The 18,463-nt window shown below is 37.8% G+C and overlaps 1 protein-coding gene across 1 annotated transcript in view; it reads right to left on the bottom strand.

Annotated features, from left to right (window-relative positions):
* The window catches only part of DNAH6 (dynein axonemal heavy chain 6), a 5,071,261-nt gene that overhangs the window by 876,972 nt on the left and 4,175,826 nt on the right, over window positions 1-18,463 (bottom strand). The window contains exon 63 of the mRNA XM_044059309.1: window positions 9,670-9,805. Within this exon, the coding sequence (XP_043915244.1) occupies window positions 9,670-9,805 (136 nt within the window). The remainder of the gene's footprint in view (window positions 1-9,669; window positions 9,806-18,463) is intronic.

The following is an 18,463-nucleotide window of genomic DNA, read 5'->3' as shown; positions in this document are numbered from 1 at the left end:
CCAGAATCAGGATCTTCAGTATGAGGATAACTCATTGAAGAAAAACAGTCCCCTACCCTCTTTTTCTGACTGTAAATCAGTATACGTATCAGAATGTGAGGAAAATATTTTTTTCTACTAGGAGTCAGTGAAAAAACAGGATTTAAAACATTAAAGGTAGAGAGTAATTCTTGGGCAAATCACAAGTCTTCACTGTCTATAATTTAAAAAAAAGAAGAAATAGCATTCTTAACTTTTTGCTGTCTTTTCCTAGTACAGCCCCTGAGAAAAGACTGACCCATGGCAGGGGCACTGACCCAGGAATCAGGCACCTTAGCCCAGCTATGTGGTGAGACTTCATCCTCTTCTTCCCCCGAGACCAACAAGAGTGGTTCTGCCTTGCTCAGACAGGACAACTCTAGGGTCACATAGGACACTTTTTCTTTCTAGAGGTTGCACCTTGGAATGGTTAAAGAAGATAGAAAGTGAAGTAATGGTATTAAGAAGGGGGTGGCTTCACCCATTTTGTATTCAAATGACACCATGGTAGGTCCAGTTATTGACAGTACATCAAATAAATTGGAGACTGGTGTTTCTAAATATATGAGTGCTTTTCCTATACCTATAGTGAATGAAATGTGGCACATTAAATACATTATAGAGAACAATTGGAAAATAATACTTGGAAACAAAGAGTTAGTGGCGACAATTGGACTGAGACCTACATTCACCTATAAAAGAGTTACTAACATCAAGTCAGTGTTAGAATCAGGAAACAACAAGGTTAAAATTTGTACAAGAACAGGTTGTAATAAGAAAGGTACTTATGCTTGCAGGAATTGCAAGCAATGTAGATTCATCAGTAACACTTCCTTTATAACTTTAAGTCATTCCAACCAAACTTTTTGGGCTAAAGACTACTACAATTGCAATAGTGAATATGTTGTTTACATTGCTATTTGTATGTCATGTGACAATTATTATATAGGAAAGACCATAAAAAGTTTGAAACGTAGGATATATGAACACAACCTGGCTATTAAAAAGAAAGACAAAACAAATTCATTGGCTAGACATGCATTAGTATGTCTAGATTTTAAAAGATTCACATTTTTTGTCCTGGAAAAGGTAGAGAAGGTTTCTTTTGAAGGTGATCTTAACAACATACTAGAATATAAAGAAGCACTGTGGCAGTTATTTTTAGGAGCAGATAGTGCACCTGGATTAAATGAATCCATAAATTTAAAATGCTTTTTAGTTAATAGATAACATTGTTTAAACAAGTTTTTACTACAACTATTTTATTTAAAGATAGTGCATTTTATAAAGACTGACACACCTAATGTTTATTTAATTAATTGTTAATTGTTTGAAGTCATTTCCTGTCTGACAACAGATTAGGATATAAAAGGAAGTTAGGGTAGGGTCATTTGTAAATGTTTTTTCTGAAGAAGTTCACAGAATTAAAAGTGGACAAAAGCGCTAATATATTGTTCCAGAGTGGCTTTTGGATTTGTATCCTAGGACTGTTTTTTTTGTGTTTCCTGGTTAGGTCTTCAAAAGTTTGTTTCAAGTCCTATACCACAGGAAATACAGCTCACAACCTTAACCTCTGCTCAAACTGCCAGAAAATTGGGACAGACTTGACAGTTCAAACTTTAAATATTTCCTAACATAAAATACATTTTTTCACAGAGAAAAAGTTTTTCTTTAGAAAAAATAATAAGTGGTAGGTTTCCTCCAGAACGGTACTTATCTGCCCAGCCATGAAGGATCAGCTGACTGTCAATTCTATGAAGTCCACAGAAAGAGTATGCTTCAATAACAAGAAAGCTCTGAAGCTTTTGATACCATAGTCTCTGCTTTTATGTTGCTTTTCTCCAGCCATACAGAGGTTTGTGGATGGTGACCTGAAGTTTTAAAAGTTGGCCAATGGTTATATCTTTGACAGAATATAACCCATACAGCTTAGACTACTGCAACAATTATATAAATATTGAAAATCCATCTAATATTAGGAATATGACATTATAAACCATTGCCGTATTTTATGAGCTTGATGGTTTAATGGTGGCCATTAATAAAGTGGCTGTCAATAGCAGAAAGATCCAGATTCATGTTGAAAACTCAAATACCACACTATCAAATGCCATGACATTACAGAATTTATGGCAAAATCCTTTCTACATGAAAATTTGTCACATCTACCACACATAAGGATCAAAATAAAACACAAATACAGAAAAAGTATTGTAAAGTAGTAGGGAATAAAACACCATTAATACATGATACAAAATAAGCAAAAGCATTTTTGCAGGGGTTTTACCCCCCCACCTTCACCCATTATAGGGAGCTTTATTCCCACATAACAGTTACATACATATGTATTACCTCTGCAGCTGAACTGCAGGGAAATCAGCAACTGCAAATATGCTTTTCACAAGAAGCACATTGGCACTGATGTCTCTTCCCGGTTTTCACAATACTGCAATCCATTTCTGTAATACAGAGTTTCATTGCCTAGAAATCACACTGAAACGCATCAATATTTTGGCTTCAAAACAATTTCATATCTGGAACTTTCACAGGCACAATTATTGCATGTTTTTGCTGCTATGGCCTGCACTTGACTCTTTAAATTATAGGCAGGCTATAGTGCTAGAGTAAAACAAATGTGTGCTTCTTGTCACAAGACTGCAGCAGATAATACAGAACTGCATAACAAAATACTTTTTTATGCATTTTGCAAATGCTTTTATAGAGGTACTATATGATTTCAGATTCATTAGTCAAAGCCAAAGCCTATTAATAATGTATTTTTTACTAGTGAATCTGGAATCATGTAGTACCTCTTTAAAAACATTTGCAAAATGCATAAAAAAGTAGTATTATGAGTTCATAGTTAAGTACTAGGCTAGCTACCCTTGTGGGCCACATTAAGCCCAGTGAATTTCCATCAAAGGTAGGAATCAACCCTGTATCTCCTGTTTCTGAGGTGTACATTGTAACCATTATGCCATCCTTTGTTAGAATCTGGCAATACTGTTAGGTTCTAGGTATGCATGGGTTGACATCTGCACACAATTGCATGTGGTATGTAACGTTCTCAAACACAAGTTCTGCCCATCTGAATTTTGGTACTGCATTTTTTTTTTAGTGAGTGAGTGAGTGAGTGAGTGAGTGAGTGAGTGAGTGAGTGAGTGAGTGAGTGAGTGAGTGAGGTTGGCTTCCTTCACAATTTGCAAATGTACCTGTTTGCTTATTTTAAGATACTGCACTTTTGGCTACTCCGATTTTTATTTCACGAGGATGATAATTAAACTGTTGGATAAGTAGCTGTTGCATGCTTTCAACACAAAGTGACATAAAGCAACATAGTTTTAATTCTGCATGTTTGTCTGCACTGTCGTCCAGCACACAAATCACCCTCCTAACTATGTTCACATCTCCAACTGCTACTCCTTTCCAGCATAGCTTTCAACTGTTGTTTTTTTTCCCTTTATTTCAATGTAACAGTGATTTCTGTAACACTGAAGACTAGTTGCATTATTGCTGTAATAAATGACTGAATCTCCTTTCCCGACTCTTACTTGACAAACTCCACCATTACCCTTAATAGCTATGACTCCACATATATGTCTGCCCAAATGTCTGTTTTAATACCTCTCAGTCCAGTAGCAGAAGGAAGCTGAAAAGATGTCCATTTATGAACCAATCAGTTCCTAGCAGTAGTCATTATCAGGATGGGGGTGCAAAGGCAGTTTTTGGGCATACTACATTTGTAGACAGACAGTGGAATTGATGCAGATTTCCAGAGAAATAGGAAAAAGTAAACCAAGTAGTTGTTAGAGGGCAAGACTGTTTATGCACCAGTGTACACAGCATGTCACAACATGTTAATTCAATCAATTCTAAAAAATACAAGCACTGTGATATAAAAAACTAAGTAAACTGATAAAAACTGAAATTTAATAACTATATAGCATTCCTTAACATCACCCACAGAAATAAATGAATGAATACATAAATAATGATGAGAAAAAAATGGCATCCACCGGCATTATAATGCCCTACAACAGGGGCGGCTTTGCTATTGGGCTGCAGGACTGCAGACCCCCCCCAGCTGTAAACAAGACAAAAAAAAATAAATAAAACAATAAACACAAGAGTCACGGAACTTCACACATGCGCATACGCCATTCCCAATATCCAGTCTGCTGTTGAACCAGTCCACAGCATGCGCACAGAAGGACTGCTGGTGAGACAGTCCAGGTTAGGATAGCACTTTTCTCTCGCAGGCTTGCAGTTACAACTGCATAGACTGAAAGGGGATCAGACTGAAATGTTTGCAGGCTGGGTAATGGACAGCTTTGTAACTAGGCAACTCATCAGGTAGGACTGGTGTGTGTGTGTGTGTGTGTGTGTGTGTGTGTGTGTGTGTGTGTGTGTGTGTGTGTGTGTGTGTGTGTGTGTGTGTGTGTGTGTGTGTGTGTGTGTGTGTGTGTGTGTAAAATACCCCAGTTATATACCTGGTGGCTAGACTCAAACCCTGTACCTAGACAGCAGGTAGCAAAAGCTTGAATTCCCTACCTACCACCACTTGTGAAAATTTTGCCTCATATTTTTGTTCTGTTCTGTTCCTCCTAAAATCTGTGGTTTTCCTTTTGGATTTTGAATTCACTAAATAATGACAGGCATTTGAATTTCAGACTTAATATTTTTCAGAAAGTACATGGTAACACAAAACCTTTTATTCTAGCAATTTTCTGTTTATAAGATCAATATTTGAAATGTGTCCCTATTTTTGGGGCTGTATTCCCCCATTATTGGCTTTATCCAGGTTTTTGTGCTAAGTGCTTGAGAGCTATGGTGAGAATTGAATTCACTGAATATGTTTGGGAGCTGTATTCCCCCATTATTGGCTTTGTCTAGGTGTTTTGTGCTAAGAGGTTGAGAGCTACAGTGAGAACTGAATTCACTAAATGATAGCCAATTAAGTTTCAGTCGACCTGTCTTTTAAGAAACAGTTGATTTGGCATAGTGGTATGTTACTCTGACCATAGTGCACAGGGTCCTGGGTTCAAGTCTTGGCAGTGACATGCATGGTGGCAAAACAGCATTTTATTCTAGCAACTTTCCAACATTATACAAGCAATGTTTAAAATGTGTCCCTAGTTTTTGGACTTTTGTCCCCCCCCCAATAAATGTTGGCTTTTTCCAGATTTCTTGTGCTTCAAAGTTGAGAGATGCAGTCGAGTGTTGAGTGGATTTTACAAGGAGCTGAGAGCTTGAACAGTTTATTGCTGCTTATGCTGAGCTGCTTGCATTGTTAATAACACAACAGGAAGTGTACTTGCTTTTGATGCAGACGGCTGTGGGTTCTACTCCCACAGAATATAGATGCATTGCTGATACTGTAGTGTGTTGTACTTTTAAAGGGGGTGGATGCTGTAGTCCTGAGAATGTCCTCTTTGACAGCGATACCTAGTAACGATGAACCTGTTATCAGTTTGCCATCCATTCCCTATTGCAGTATTACTAGCTTATCTTTTTTTAATGTAACATAGGCAGTTTATTCCTCAAGGGCAACGGGCACCTTATTTGTAGATGAAACAATGAGATATAAAGTTGTTTGCTGGCAGCAAGCTCTTCATTAGTTACAGATCTCTTTAATGTGGAATTATTTAGATGACTTTTACTTCTTCAGAGATTGTGCATATTTACTGATACTGGTCGATTGTGGAAGTTTGAGTAGACTTTTATGAAGAAAATGTTCTGAACCGGGCAGTTTTGTTATTATTGGTGCATGCATTTTGTTTCATTGTTTACTGAAAAAATGTTCAAAACAATAAATTTAAAACAACCTCTAATAACTGTACTGTATTATACAAGGAATATAATTTAATACAATCAGGAAGATGTATCAAAGAACACATGTATGTTTCCTGTGCAAGCAGCCTATTTTTTGAAAACAGCCTAAAGTTAATCTTTATCTGCCACTGGCCAGATATATTTTCTTTGAATGTGGGTTGTAATGCTGTTTCAATGAATGTGAATTTCAAGGGCAGAGACGTTTTAATGCTATGTCTATTTTCATTGTAAGACTGCATTGCTTTGTTTAGCAGATGTCTATTACTGTTTGTGCTGTAAACATAAAATAAAACTTTTAAATGAAATCCAAATCATCATAGAAGTAAAGCAGTATGGACATTACAGTGTTTATGGTAAATGGGGAAAACAGCCACATAATGGGACACTGGAATAGCTCCAGGGGGGAGGCCCCATTCAACCATGATTTTGTGGGGGGGGGGTGTCAAACTCAGATAGCCCCAGCTGAACTATACCTCTTAACTGTCCAGATATTTGCAGAAAGAATAGGTTTTTGCTTCTTATTTTTGGTTTGTTCCTCATAAAATTTGTGGTTTTCTGGAAAATCATTTAGGAATGAAGTCACTAAATAATGACAGACATTGAGTTTCAGACTTCATAGTCTTCAGAAAAATGCATGCTAAAGCAACACTTGTTATTATGTCAACTAATTTTATACAAGAGCAATTTTTAGTTCTGTTCGTATGTTCCCCTAATATATTTGGCCTTGCTCAGGTTTCCTACATTACGAGGTTGAAAGGTACATGCAGATAAATTGCTTTATAGAATTAGGTATATCCAAACCTCTCAACTGTCCCCAATTTTGGCTCAAAATGTTGCTCTTCCCCTAATAATCCCTCTGCAAAATGTCAAGTTTGGAAAAAAAGCATGGGATGGGAGTTTACAATTAATAAATAATTGTAATGATCAGAGTTATAGATTACTTTTAATTTCAGAACTGCATGTAGACTCTCTTATTTTGTCAGCTGCTCAAGTTAACAGTACTAATATTAAAAAAGTGTCCCTTCGTTGGCAGGTTCCCAGCTGTATTGTGTGCCTATTTCAGATTTTTGCATCACATTTTTGGTCCATTTTTCATAAAGTTGTAGTTTTCTACCCTACAGAAATTTCATACTAATGCAAGACCTACTATTCTATTATCTGTCTAAGTTTATAAGAGCAATGTTTAAAAATTGTCCTTATTTTTGGGCCTTTGTCCCACTTCTGTTTATGGCTTTGTCCAGATTCCTTGCTCTGAGGCTGAAAGTTATGACAAATGTGTCAGGGCCATCACCTTCAGCCAGAGACATTTTAAATTGTGACATACTTTTTGCACCCCACTCCCCCATGTAGTGATTCTGGATGTGTCCAATCAAAGCAAGAGCATTTATGCAGTGTAAGTGTGCAGAGTATCTCCCATCCAAGGTGGACACAAGTACTACAGTGGCTTTTCATCTGTCCTTGATTTTGCAGAATGTTCTGGTTTTCTGCCATATTTTTATACTGTTGGTTTATGCTTCTTCTTATTCAGAAAATGCATGTTGTTGCAGTGCCTGTTGCTCTGGGTTTAAGTAGCAATGCTTTAATGACCATCAGGTAAGCTTGTCTGAGACTGTAAGATGCAAGTAAGCTTTAATAAGCATACTGTTAAAGAATTACCAACAGTGAAAGACTTTTTGTTAATGCAATGCAGAGAATATTTACATAACTAGATAGCATACAAGTCTTAGGTATTGAAATGCATATGACAGCATTTGTAATAAAAAACAGGATTACAGTATTTTCAGAAGCTCATTACATTTGCTGAAGACTTGCAGTCATCTTTGCAGGCTTTACCTGTAAACTAAACAGAATGCCAATCTATCATGTGTGGTCCATAACCTGTGCAGTAATCCTTTAAGCAATGTATCTTGTGCTTGTTTCTTGTTTGCTGTTCATTTTTTGCTTTGATCATGTTTTCCCCATGAAACATGTAGATAGTTGTCAGGCAGCAGGTCTTTTTTGGATAAGAAACATTTTTACAAGTGGGGGTATTACAGTGATTGCTACTTTCAGCATGTTACTTGGTACTTTTATAAAGTGAATATAAATTATAATTAGAACTGCAGTGCAAGGAGAAGTGGTTTGAGTTGAGTGCTGCTTGTTTTTTTATACTTGATTTAGACTGGCATTCCAGTAATGTATTTAAAAGTAATTTATTTTTTCATGCCTCACAACCTTTTTGTTTCCATCTGGATATTAACTAAGCTGTCATGTAGCCAATGCATTGAATTTTTTTTCTTCTACAATTCATTTTGCCTTGATTGGACTCTCATAATGCTATTTTGGCACCCAGGGCAGCGTATTTAATTAAAGTCCCAGTTTTTGTGTTTATTTGCATAGTTCTACCACTTTTTAGTTGGCCACACCCTTCCCATTGGCCCCACCCATTCTTCTATCTCCTGCAGCCCCCTTTTGATTTGACGTCACCAGCCACCACTGCCCTACAAGACCACCTCTATCACTTGTGCTAAAGGCTGACCCCATCTCTTTTGCAATCGCACTTAATGAATTTCTGACAGGTCATATTTTTGAAAATAAACCAAAATAAGAGTATATCTAATGAAATTCAAAGCCACCAAGGAAGGTGGGCAAACCTGAATCTCAACACTGAAGAAAGAAAGAAACAAATCTCTGACAAAAGTACAAAAGCAACCTAACAAAAACATAATCTTTTGAACTGGACAGATCAATAAGAAAAATATTTGGGGAACCAGCTTACTGCTCATGCATTTAAACACTATGGACCAACCAACTGTTGTAATGCTCAGAATAATTTAGATCTGTATTGTTTACATTATGAAATTAATTTCTGAGTAGGTTGAGAATGATATGAATTTATGTTTCAAAGTATGACTTTTCAACATCTATTTACATGTGGTTAGAAAAGGTATGGAGCAGTGGGTGAGGTGACTCAAAGTTACTGGCTTGTCAATTTGCAAAGGAACAGAATAAATGTTAGCACAGCAGTAAAAAAATAAATAAATAAATAACATCTAGGTGAAAATGCAGACAACAGAACCTGATATTGGCATGCAAATATTTATATAAATACTGTTTTGTTTTCTAAGTATGTAAATTGCAAATCCCCACTTCACAAATAGAATAAGTCACCACAGGATGTGCAGTGAAAAGGCACTATTACACTTGGCTGATACTAAAGGGATGTTAATTCAGACATGTGAGTATACTTTTTCATGCTCATTCTGTTGTTTATTTTTATATTTTAATAGATGAAATACATATCCACTGACAGGAATAAGAAAAATATTAGTCATCTAATTGCCTAGATAGGGTTGGTGAAGCATCTACTGTTTGATAATAAATAAATAAATACGACTAGTTAATAAAACAGATGACCCTTCTTCAAGAGGTCTTTATTATCGAAGATGGAGTACAGATTTCTGTTATATAAATGATGAAATCTTTTGAACTAGGCAAATCAAGAAGTTATTATTTTATTATCAAACAGTAAATACATCAACAACCCCATCTTAGCAATTAGATAAATATTTTTCGTATTCGGTTCAGTGGATACTCATTTCATCTATTAAAATAAATAAACATAGCAGAAGATATGGCAATTGTGCACATGGCTATTTTCAGATACAACAAAGGAAAGTACAAAGTAGTAAAATATAAAGCAGTTTTAATTTCAATAAACTAATAAATCATATTGTCTAAGCTAACAGGCAATGGGATAGCTGTATTCCAAACAAACTAATCTATAGTCTGCTATATCAGCAATACTAGAGTGACTTTCAAAAAATTAAGTTTCATTACCTAATGTAACATGTAAATGAGTAGCTACAATTTCCTTTTTGATTCCTTTGAAAGCTGGCAAGCTTTGTTCCAGATCACAGCAAGTATTCCAGGTGGTTTGGTCAAGCCAGTCAACATCAGGCTTAACAGGATGTTCCTAAATGTGTATGTGAAAAAAATATGCAGAGAAATTAGTTAACTTTATATTAATGAAACAGATCATATCATTAACAATAAAATACAATATGCATTTGTGCACATGCAATAACTTACTTGAAGAGAAAATTAGGAAAATACTCAGAAGGGAAATAATGGATTCAGATCAAATTAACAACCATTGATTTCTCATAAAGTGCAAGAGCTCATATCTTTAGCAGCTATATTTATGAAAAATACAGTAATATATGTTCAATGGACTTTTTTAAGTGCTTTAGATTTATTATTTGAAAATGTTCTTAAAAAGGTTACTGGAGTACACAGTTCGCAAGCTAAGTACAAAATACAGCATGTCATTTCCTTTGAGTTCTGGACTGCACTGAACTGTTTATTTTATTTTATGTAATAATTTGTTAATAGAGATAGAACACTCATCCATATCAACCATTTCAGCCTCAGCCTAGAAAGTAATACAAAATATGATATAAGCAATTAAAGTCAACTGAATGCATACTTTCAGGTAACACTGAATTTAAAGATATTCAAGAATAATGCAAATACATACAGTACAAGAAATATAAATATGACACAGTTTGTAGAATCTATGCACAGCATACACTACAAGAAATATGAATAAGACAGAAATGGTAGCATCAATGTACAATATTTGCTGAAATACAAAGAGAGAAAGAAAGGATAGAGAAGAGAAAGATGAGTAGAAAAAGAAAAAAAAGATAATTTTTTTCTTCTAATTTGTTTTCTCCCTTCTTTTCCTTTCCTCGGTTCTTTTTTTTCTCTTTTCTTTCTACTGATGAATTAGGCACTACTAAAATAAATTTGCAAGAAAGATTCATGGAGTTGTGAATGGAGTTATTTTGATATATTTTAAGTTATACCCATCTGATCAAAACATTGCTTCAATTATGAGTGGATGAAAGTGAATGCAACAAGTATCTGAATCTTTGAACTGCATTTACTGAAAAAAAAAAGCCAAAAAAAATCCAAGTGTTTTTGATGCACCTCCGATGGGGGGCAAGCCCCCCTGTAATTATATACACCAACTACCTGGTGGCATCAATTCAAAAAGGGGGAATTCCCTCCAAAAGAGAAGGAATTGTGGCAAAATTTGCAGTCAGTAATTTCTTGTGGAGGAACTCTGCTCGTCGATGGGTGGAACCTTGGGGAATTAAAACTAAAGCATTCAATCTTCATTCACCAGCACGTTACCACAAAACATTTTACACAATGCTTACTTGAACAAATACTTTTATGGTGTTATTTGTTTTAGTTCTGTCAGTAGGGCTTCTCATATTTGAAGAGCTAATGCCAAAAAGCTAAGGTAATTTAGTGCATTCTTGTTCTAGAAGTCTGAAGAGAAAGAAGATGAGTATCTTGGATATGAATAATCAATGCTTTATCTTGTTCATTGATGGTTATTGTGATGACCCTCCACTGGACCAGTAATCAAGGAGCCTCAATCCTCACCACTGGCAACAGTGGGGGACGTTCACTGAGAGGATGACAAGTACACACACATTATTTCCAGATGCAGCTCTCTACATCAAGTGCAATTTCCATTAAGAGCATACAGAGACCACAGTCAGTCCTGAGCTGGTTTCTATCTCTTTCTCCAGATCCCCAGTAAGACTCCCCACTGGGACAGCTATAGAGTCGAGAACTCAGCTGAGTGACCAAGCCAAGACCTCCAGCACCCTCTCTATCTAACCAATGCTTCTTGTCCCTGCCCAAGTAGCTGACACACACTCTTTCAGGCTTGATTGGTACACACACAGACATACACACACACACCTGGGAAGGGCTGGTATAGGTTTACTAGCTATGCCCCATTCTGCCCAGACTATAAGGTAGTTTCCAAAAGCATGTTTTTGAGAAGAAACTACGATAGTAAATTAGTGGAGGCTGACATAGAAGAAATTATAAATATAAGACAGGGTAGATACAATAAGAAAAAGACTATTAATAGTCATATAGCAAACAGAGAACGTGATGTGGAGAATAATTTATTTGTAGTGTCCACACACAATGTATGTAGTGATATGATAAAATATAAGATATCACATTTTTGGGAGTTTTTAGATAATTTTGATGAACTAAGAAATTTAAAAATGAAAAAATTAATTTTTTCTTATAAAAGAGGTAAAAGTATTAAGGATATGGTTGTACGTACAAAATTGTTTAAACCAGGGAATAAAATATCACTTCAACCATCTAGTTTAGGTACGTTCCCATGTGGTAAATGCCAGGCTTGTCCATTTGTACATAAAGTTTTTTTAAATATTAATAATATAAATTTTTGTTCAAGTGGCTCATATAATTGTAGGACTAATAGAGTGGTTTATGCAATTACATGTGGATGTAATAAATTCTATATTGGGCAAACTAAAAGAATGTTCAAGGTTAGGCTTTTGGAACATCTCAGGGACATACGAAATAAAAAGATGGAGAGCCCTTTGGCCCAACATTTTTGTGAATTTCATAAAGGAAGCAGTGATAGTTTAAAAGCTACCATTTTACAGCAGGTAGCAAAGTTGGAATCTGATGATGTAGTGGTGGGTAAATTACTTTTAAAGTATGAAACTGTTTTTATTTTAAAATTTGGTACTTTATTACCTAGAGGTTTAAATACAGAATGCTGTTGGAAAAATGTGATTTAACCAACAGATAATGAATTTTTATTATTTAATTGAATAATAGTTTTATTGAATGATTTGTGTGATTATATAAACGGTGTTCTGTTACTGATACTTTACTCCTTGAAGGCTTACAGTGGCCGAGGCGCTAGAGTGTTAAGACAATAAATCTGTTTTTTGGATCCTGGTTGCTGTTTCTGTGTCGTGCTGTTATTCAACCTTGAGTTCCAGTTGTTGTTGTTGCCTATAAGGTAGTTTCTCCTGCCATCAGTCACTCTTTATGATCTACTTTACGGCCCTTAACAAAGGTTGTCCAATCTTACTGTGCAATATTAACACTAATACAAATGGTAGTTTGACCAAGGGCAAGGCTATTTGGAGTGGTCCAGACAGTGTCACCAAATAAATATGCAAGTACTCTCAAAACTTAAATATCTCTACAAAGATCAGCCACAATGAAAGGTTTAAATATATTTAATAATAAATAATAAAAAACCAAGACAATACTAAATATATATATATTCACAGTGACAGAGTTCAAAACCTCAGGAAATATTTAAAATAACATTGCAATACAGGCTCACACAAATAAAGAAAAATATCTAAACTAAACTTCAGTATATATCTAAGAGAGTTATACTGTTCCCTAGAAATTTACTTCATTAGAGCAAGGCAGATGTGATGACTGGATCTTCTAGTTGCTGTCAGGTCCAAGACAAAACCCAGAATGCTCTGACTCACTAAGAGACTTCTCAAATTAATATCTAAAATATTACTGCTGGGATAGCTTGCAGAATTACATAATTTCTGGTCATCTGACTTCTAGTTTTCAGGCCAAAACCCCCGTTGCTAGAAGCTGGCAGCATGTAGCATCTGCCTGTAAACATATACAGACAAGGGCTTTTCCACATATCTTTGGAAGTTGCTGGAAGTCATAAAACAATTGCATTCTTTCATGCTTTCAAAGTAGCAATTAGTTCACTCCAAGGACAATACAGAAATCTTCCTGGTACAGACACCTTGTGTCACTAGCTGCACTGAAAACAAACTTAAGAGATAGCCTCTTTACTGTGTCCTATAAAGTAATTTAATTTCAGATATTTTTCTAAAGATTGCTGGACTGAGGTTAACCTACTCTATTCCAGTTTTCACTGTTGAAGCATATACATTTAAATAGTTACAACAGTGCATGTACATTTCTGTGTTCTTCCAGTAGGGCAGACTGTGGTTACATTTCAAACAGCACCTTGCAAGCACCTTTTCAACATACACACGTTTGTACATGCAGTTTGATATACACATGACACACAGTTTTAATACATTTGTATCACAAGCATCTTGTATAAATCATTTCGATATTCACCAGCGACATATAATTATTTACAAAATTCTAGTTAGCTGTGCTGGCAGTATCTCCTTTCATCACACTTGTCCCCCCCCTTCGAGGGCTCAAGCTAGTTTTTCAAGTGACCCTTGAGAAATATTGCTTGAGAGGGATGAGCTTATCTGGGAATACATTACCCCACTTCCCATCTTGAGATTCCATCTGCCTTTGCATTGCTGACCCCATTACAGTGTTGCACTGTCATATAATATGTCTACAACTCTAGGCCACACCATAGTAATGTGGGATTTTGCTAGCTGGCTCCCTGTAGTCAGAGATCCCCCTTAGACTACTCCTGCCTTCTACTGCAAATACCTAGCACCAGGGCCTCTGTCTCATAGCAAGGTTTCATCATGTTAACATGGTACAGTTTTTGCCCCTCCCTCCTCCTGCCTAGAAGTTCTACCATGTAGTTAACATCACTGACCTTCTTTACCACTTTGAAGGGCCCCTCCCAAGTTGCCTGCAGCTTATTGTGTCTGAAAGAAATGAGAACCATAACATGCTGCCCTACAGCATATTCTCTAGCTCCAGCATTCTTGTCATACCAGACTTTTTTCTGCTGGTGGGCTTCTGCCAGGTTCTCCTAGGCCAAGCCCATGAGTCCCCTCAGCCTTGTCCTGAGGTTTAGAACACATGCCACAATAGACTCCTTGTGGGATTCACACTCACTCTCCCACTCATTGCAAATCAAATCTGGAGGTCCCCTCACTCTATGCTCATACAGCAAATGAACGGGTGAAAAATCAGTGGATTCCTGGGGTACACTTCTTGTAAGCAAACAACAGGTGGAGCAAATATTTGTCCTATTCCCTCTTAAACTGGTCTGCAAATGCATGGTCTTTAGTGTAGAATTTAACCTCTGCACCAGACCATTAGTCTGGGGGTGGTAGGGGAGTGGTCTTTAGGTGCTTCACCCCACAGTGCTTTTACAGACAAGCCAGCAGGTCTGACATAAAATTGGCACCTCTGTCAGTCAGTATTTTTTGGGAAGCCTAACCTGCTGAAAATCTCTAACAAAGCATCTGCCACTTTTTCTGTCTCAATGGAGGATGGAGCCACTGCTTTAGGGTATCTGATAGTATAATCTACTACCACTAAGATATACGTCTTCCCTGTGGAACTTGGGGTACTCAGCGGCCCTACAATACCCATAGCTACACTCTGAAATGGCTCCTCAATCACCGGCAAAGGCATCAAAGCAGCTTTGACCTTGTCTCATGCCTTGCCAACTTTTTGGCACTGCTCACAGGTCCTGCAGTACCCCATTACATCCCAGGAAATGCCAGGCCAATAAAAGTCCTGCATACTATGTCTCTTTGTACCCTTTATTCCCATATGACTTGCAAAGGGAATTTCATGGGCTATGGCTAGAAGTGCCAGATGGTAGGTGCTGGGTATTACCAATTGCTGTATTACCTCACATTCCAGCCCTCCCTTAGTGATCCAGTCTCTATACAGTAAACCTTTGTTCCAGTATACAGATTCTGCTTTTCCTTGAGAATCAGACACCTCCCTGGCTACCTCTCTCAAGCCTTATAATGCAGGATCCAAAAGCTGTGCCTGTCTCAGCTCTCTCTTTGTAACCCTTCCCAGCTCCCCTTCCACAGGAAGTCTGGTATCATCTGACAGCAGTGCCTGACTGTCAGCCTGGGCACTACTACTCACCTCTGCCCTTACAGTCATTATCTCCAAGGGAGCATCAGTACCCACCAGCAGCTGTGGCTCACCTTCAGTCTCACTGCTACATGGTAGCTCCCTGTCTGAAATAACCATCTCACCAGTCCTGGCTTCAAGTGTGCAGTCTGTCTGTCCCCAGGCTACCAGACCCACATGCTTGTCTTCAAGCCTGACTGCATGTAATTGCATGCACACAAGGTACTGCATTAGCAAAATCATTCCCTATCAGGACATCTGCAGGGATATCCTCAAACACACCTACTTGTTTGCTTCCTTTTGCAAGTTCCCAGTCAAGATGAACCCTAGCCAAAGGTATTTGGAATGGGGTCCCTCCTGAAGCTCTGACTGGACTAGACTGCCCAAGCAAGTAGTGTTCCTCTTTAACCATTGCAGGCTTCACAATGGTTAGGTCAGAAGTTGTGTCTTTCTTAGCAGTGGCCTGTTTCCCATCTACTAATATAGGATATAATCTCTTGTGGTAGCTTGATACCCTTATTGTCTGCAGACAAACTACCGTTGGCATTCTGTCATTCCCACTTGCTGGCTCCCTTACCTTTTGTTCCCCACCTTGCCTCTGTGTGCATCTATATGCTACATGGCCCCACTGATTACATTTAAAACATTCAACTCTTGATCCTGGCAGTGTACCTGAACTAGTGGCTTCCCCTGTTACTGGTGGACTCTGTTGGGGTGGTTTAGCTGCCCATCATGGGTTCTCTATACCCATTTTCACTGGGTATCCCTTTCCTGTGCAGTGATGCCCTACTTGCTGGGTAGAGGTCTCCCTTTTTCCCCAACTCATCTGAGGTATTGCATTCCCTGTCTGCCAACCAGATTCTCATGTCCTCAGGCAAAGTGCTAAGGGCATGTTCCCTCATCAAAAGGTCTACCAGCACTTCAAAAGTGATGACCTAATACCTACTCTCCCACCTATGGAAATAAGTGCTTAGTTCAGCAATATGTTCGCACACACTTTCATCTGCCTTGCATCTATGCTCACAAAGCTTTTTTTCTATAAGCTTCATGTGTTAACTTAAAACACTCTAATAAGCAATTTTAACTGTATTATTATTAAGCAATCAGTATAAGACAATTTAGAAACAGCAGTTACAGCTTCACCATGGAGTAAGGGGATCAGGAACCATACCCAGAGCCCTTGGTCAACATTATACTGTTTATAAACCCTTTCAAACACATGCATAAAACTATCAAAATTATCACCTTCTGTAAACTGTGGAAGAAATTTACTGACCTTTATTGCTTCTGGGGTTTGGTTATTCCCTTCCCCATTATCTAAATGACCCTGGAGAAGACTCAGCATCTCCTATTCATGTTGCCTCTGCCTCTCATTTTCTTCAGACTCCAAACATTTCAGTCTCTCATTTTCTTCAGCCTCCAGACATCTCAGTCTCTGCTGATTCTAATGTCATCTGTTTCTCCTTTTCTTCAGCCTCCAAATGTCGCATTCTCTCTGCTGATTCTAGTTCCAACCATTTGGCCTCCAGTTCAAGTCTCTTTAACTCCAGATGGATTTTTAAGTCCTTTGAGGCAAAGTTGAACTGTCCATTTTCTGAGAGTTGTACATCCTTAAGGCCAGTCTGGTTGACCTCCTGGTTCCTGGTCTGTGATGCAGCTGTGACTAAGGTGACAATCAGTTCTGTTTTAGTCAGGTTGGCATGCACCATTCTTTTGGCTTGGCACATCTCAGCCAACTTCTCAGCTTGCCATAATCCCCTGCTGGCATGCGTGCCTGCTCTCCCTGACTAACTAAACTAACAAAAACATAAATAAAGCTATTGTGATATGAAACTCTGAATGTCTACCATGTGGCTGCTTGAGAGTACAAACACCTTCTTTAGTGACTACTGTTTACAGGCTACAGAAGTTCAATATCCACACAACTGAATCCCAATATGTGATGTGGTGATCCCACCACTGCCAACCAAATGTGATGTGGCTGTCCCACCACTGCCCACCAAATGTGACGACCCTCCACTGGACCAGTAATCAAGAAGTCTCAATCCTCATCAATGGCAACAGTGGGGGACATTCACTGAGAGGATGACAAATACACACACTATTTCCAGATGCAGCTCTCTGCATCAAGTGCAATTTCCCTTAAGAGCACATAAAGACCACAGTCAGTCCGGGGCTGGTTTGTCTCTCTTTCTCCAGATCCGCAATAAGACTCCCCACTGGCACAGCTATAGAGTCGAGATCTCAGCTGAGTGACCAAGCCAAAACCTCCAGCACCCTCTGTCCAACCAGTACTTCATGCCTGCCCAAGTAGCTGACGCATACACTCTTTGAGGTTTGATTTACTCACAAACACACACACACACACACACACACACACACACACACACACACACACACACACAAAACCCCGGGAAAGACTGGGAAAGGTTTACTAGCTATGCCCCCTTCTACCCAGACTATAAGATAGTTTCCCCTGCCACCAGTCACTTCTTATCAGCTACTTTAGGGCCCTTAACAAAGGGTGTCCAATCTTACTGTGTAATATTAATACTAATACAAATGGTAGTTTGACCAAGAGCAAAGCTATTAGAAGTGGCCCACACAGCGTCACCAAATAAATATGCAAGTGCTCTTAAAACTTAAATATCTCTATACAGATCAGCCACAATGAATGGTTTAAATATATTTAATAATAAATAATAATAATAAAAAAAGAGGCAATACTAAATATATATTCACAGTGACATCAGAGTTCAAAACCACAGGAAATATTTAAAATAACATTGTAGTACAGGCTCACACATAAAGAAAAATATGTAAACTAATCTTCACTATATTCCTGACTGTATCTAAGACAGTTGTTCCCTTGAAACTTACTTTATTAGAGCAAGACAGATGTGGTGAATGGATCTTCTAGTTGTCAAGTCCAAGACAGAATGCAGAATGCTCTGTATCACTAAGAGAC

This window comes from Protopterus annectens, chromosome 17.part0, assembly GCF_019279795.1.
Source record: "Protopterus annectens isolate FY-2018-M chromosome 17.part0, PAN1.0, whole genome shotgun sequence".
Taxonomy (NCBI): domain Eukaryota; kingdom Metazoa; phylum Chordata; order Ceratodontiformes; family Protopteridae; genus Protopterus; species Protopterus annectens.
This window is presented reverse-complemented; position numbering and strand designations above follow the sequence as displayed.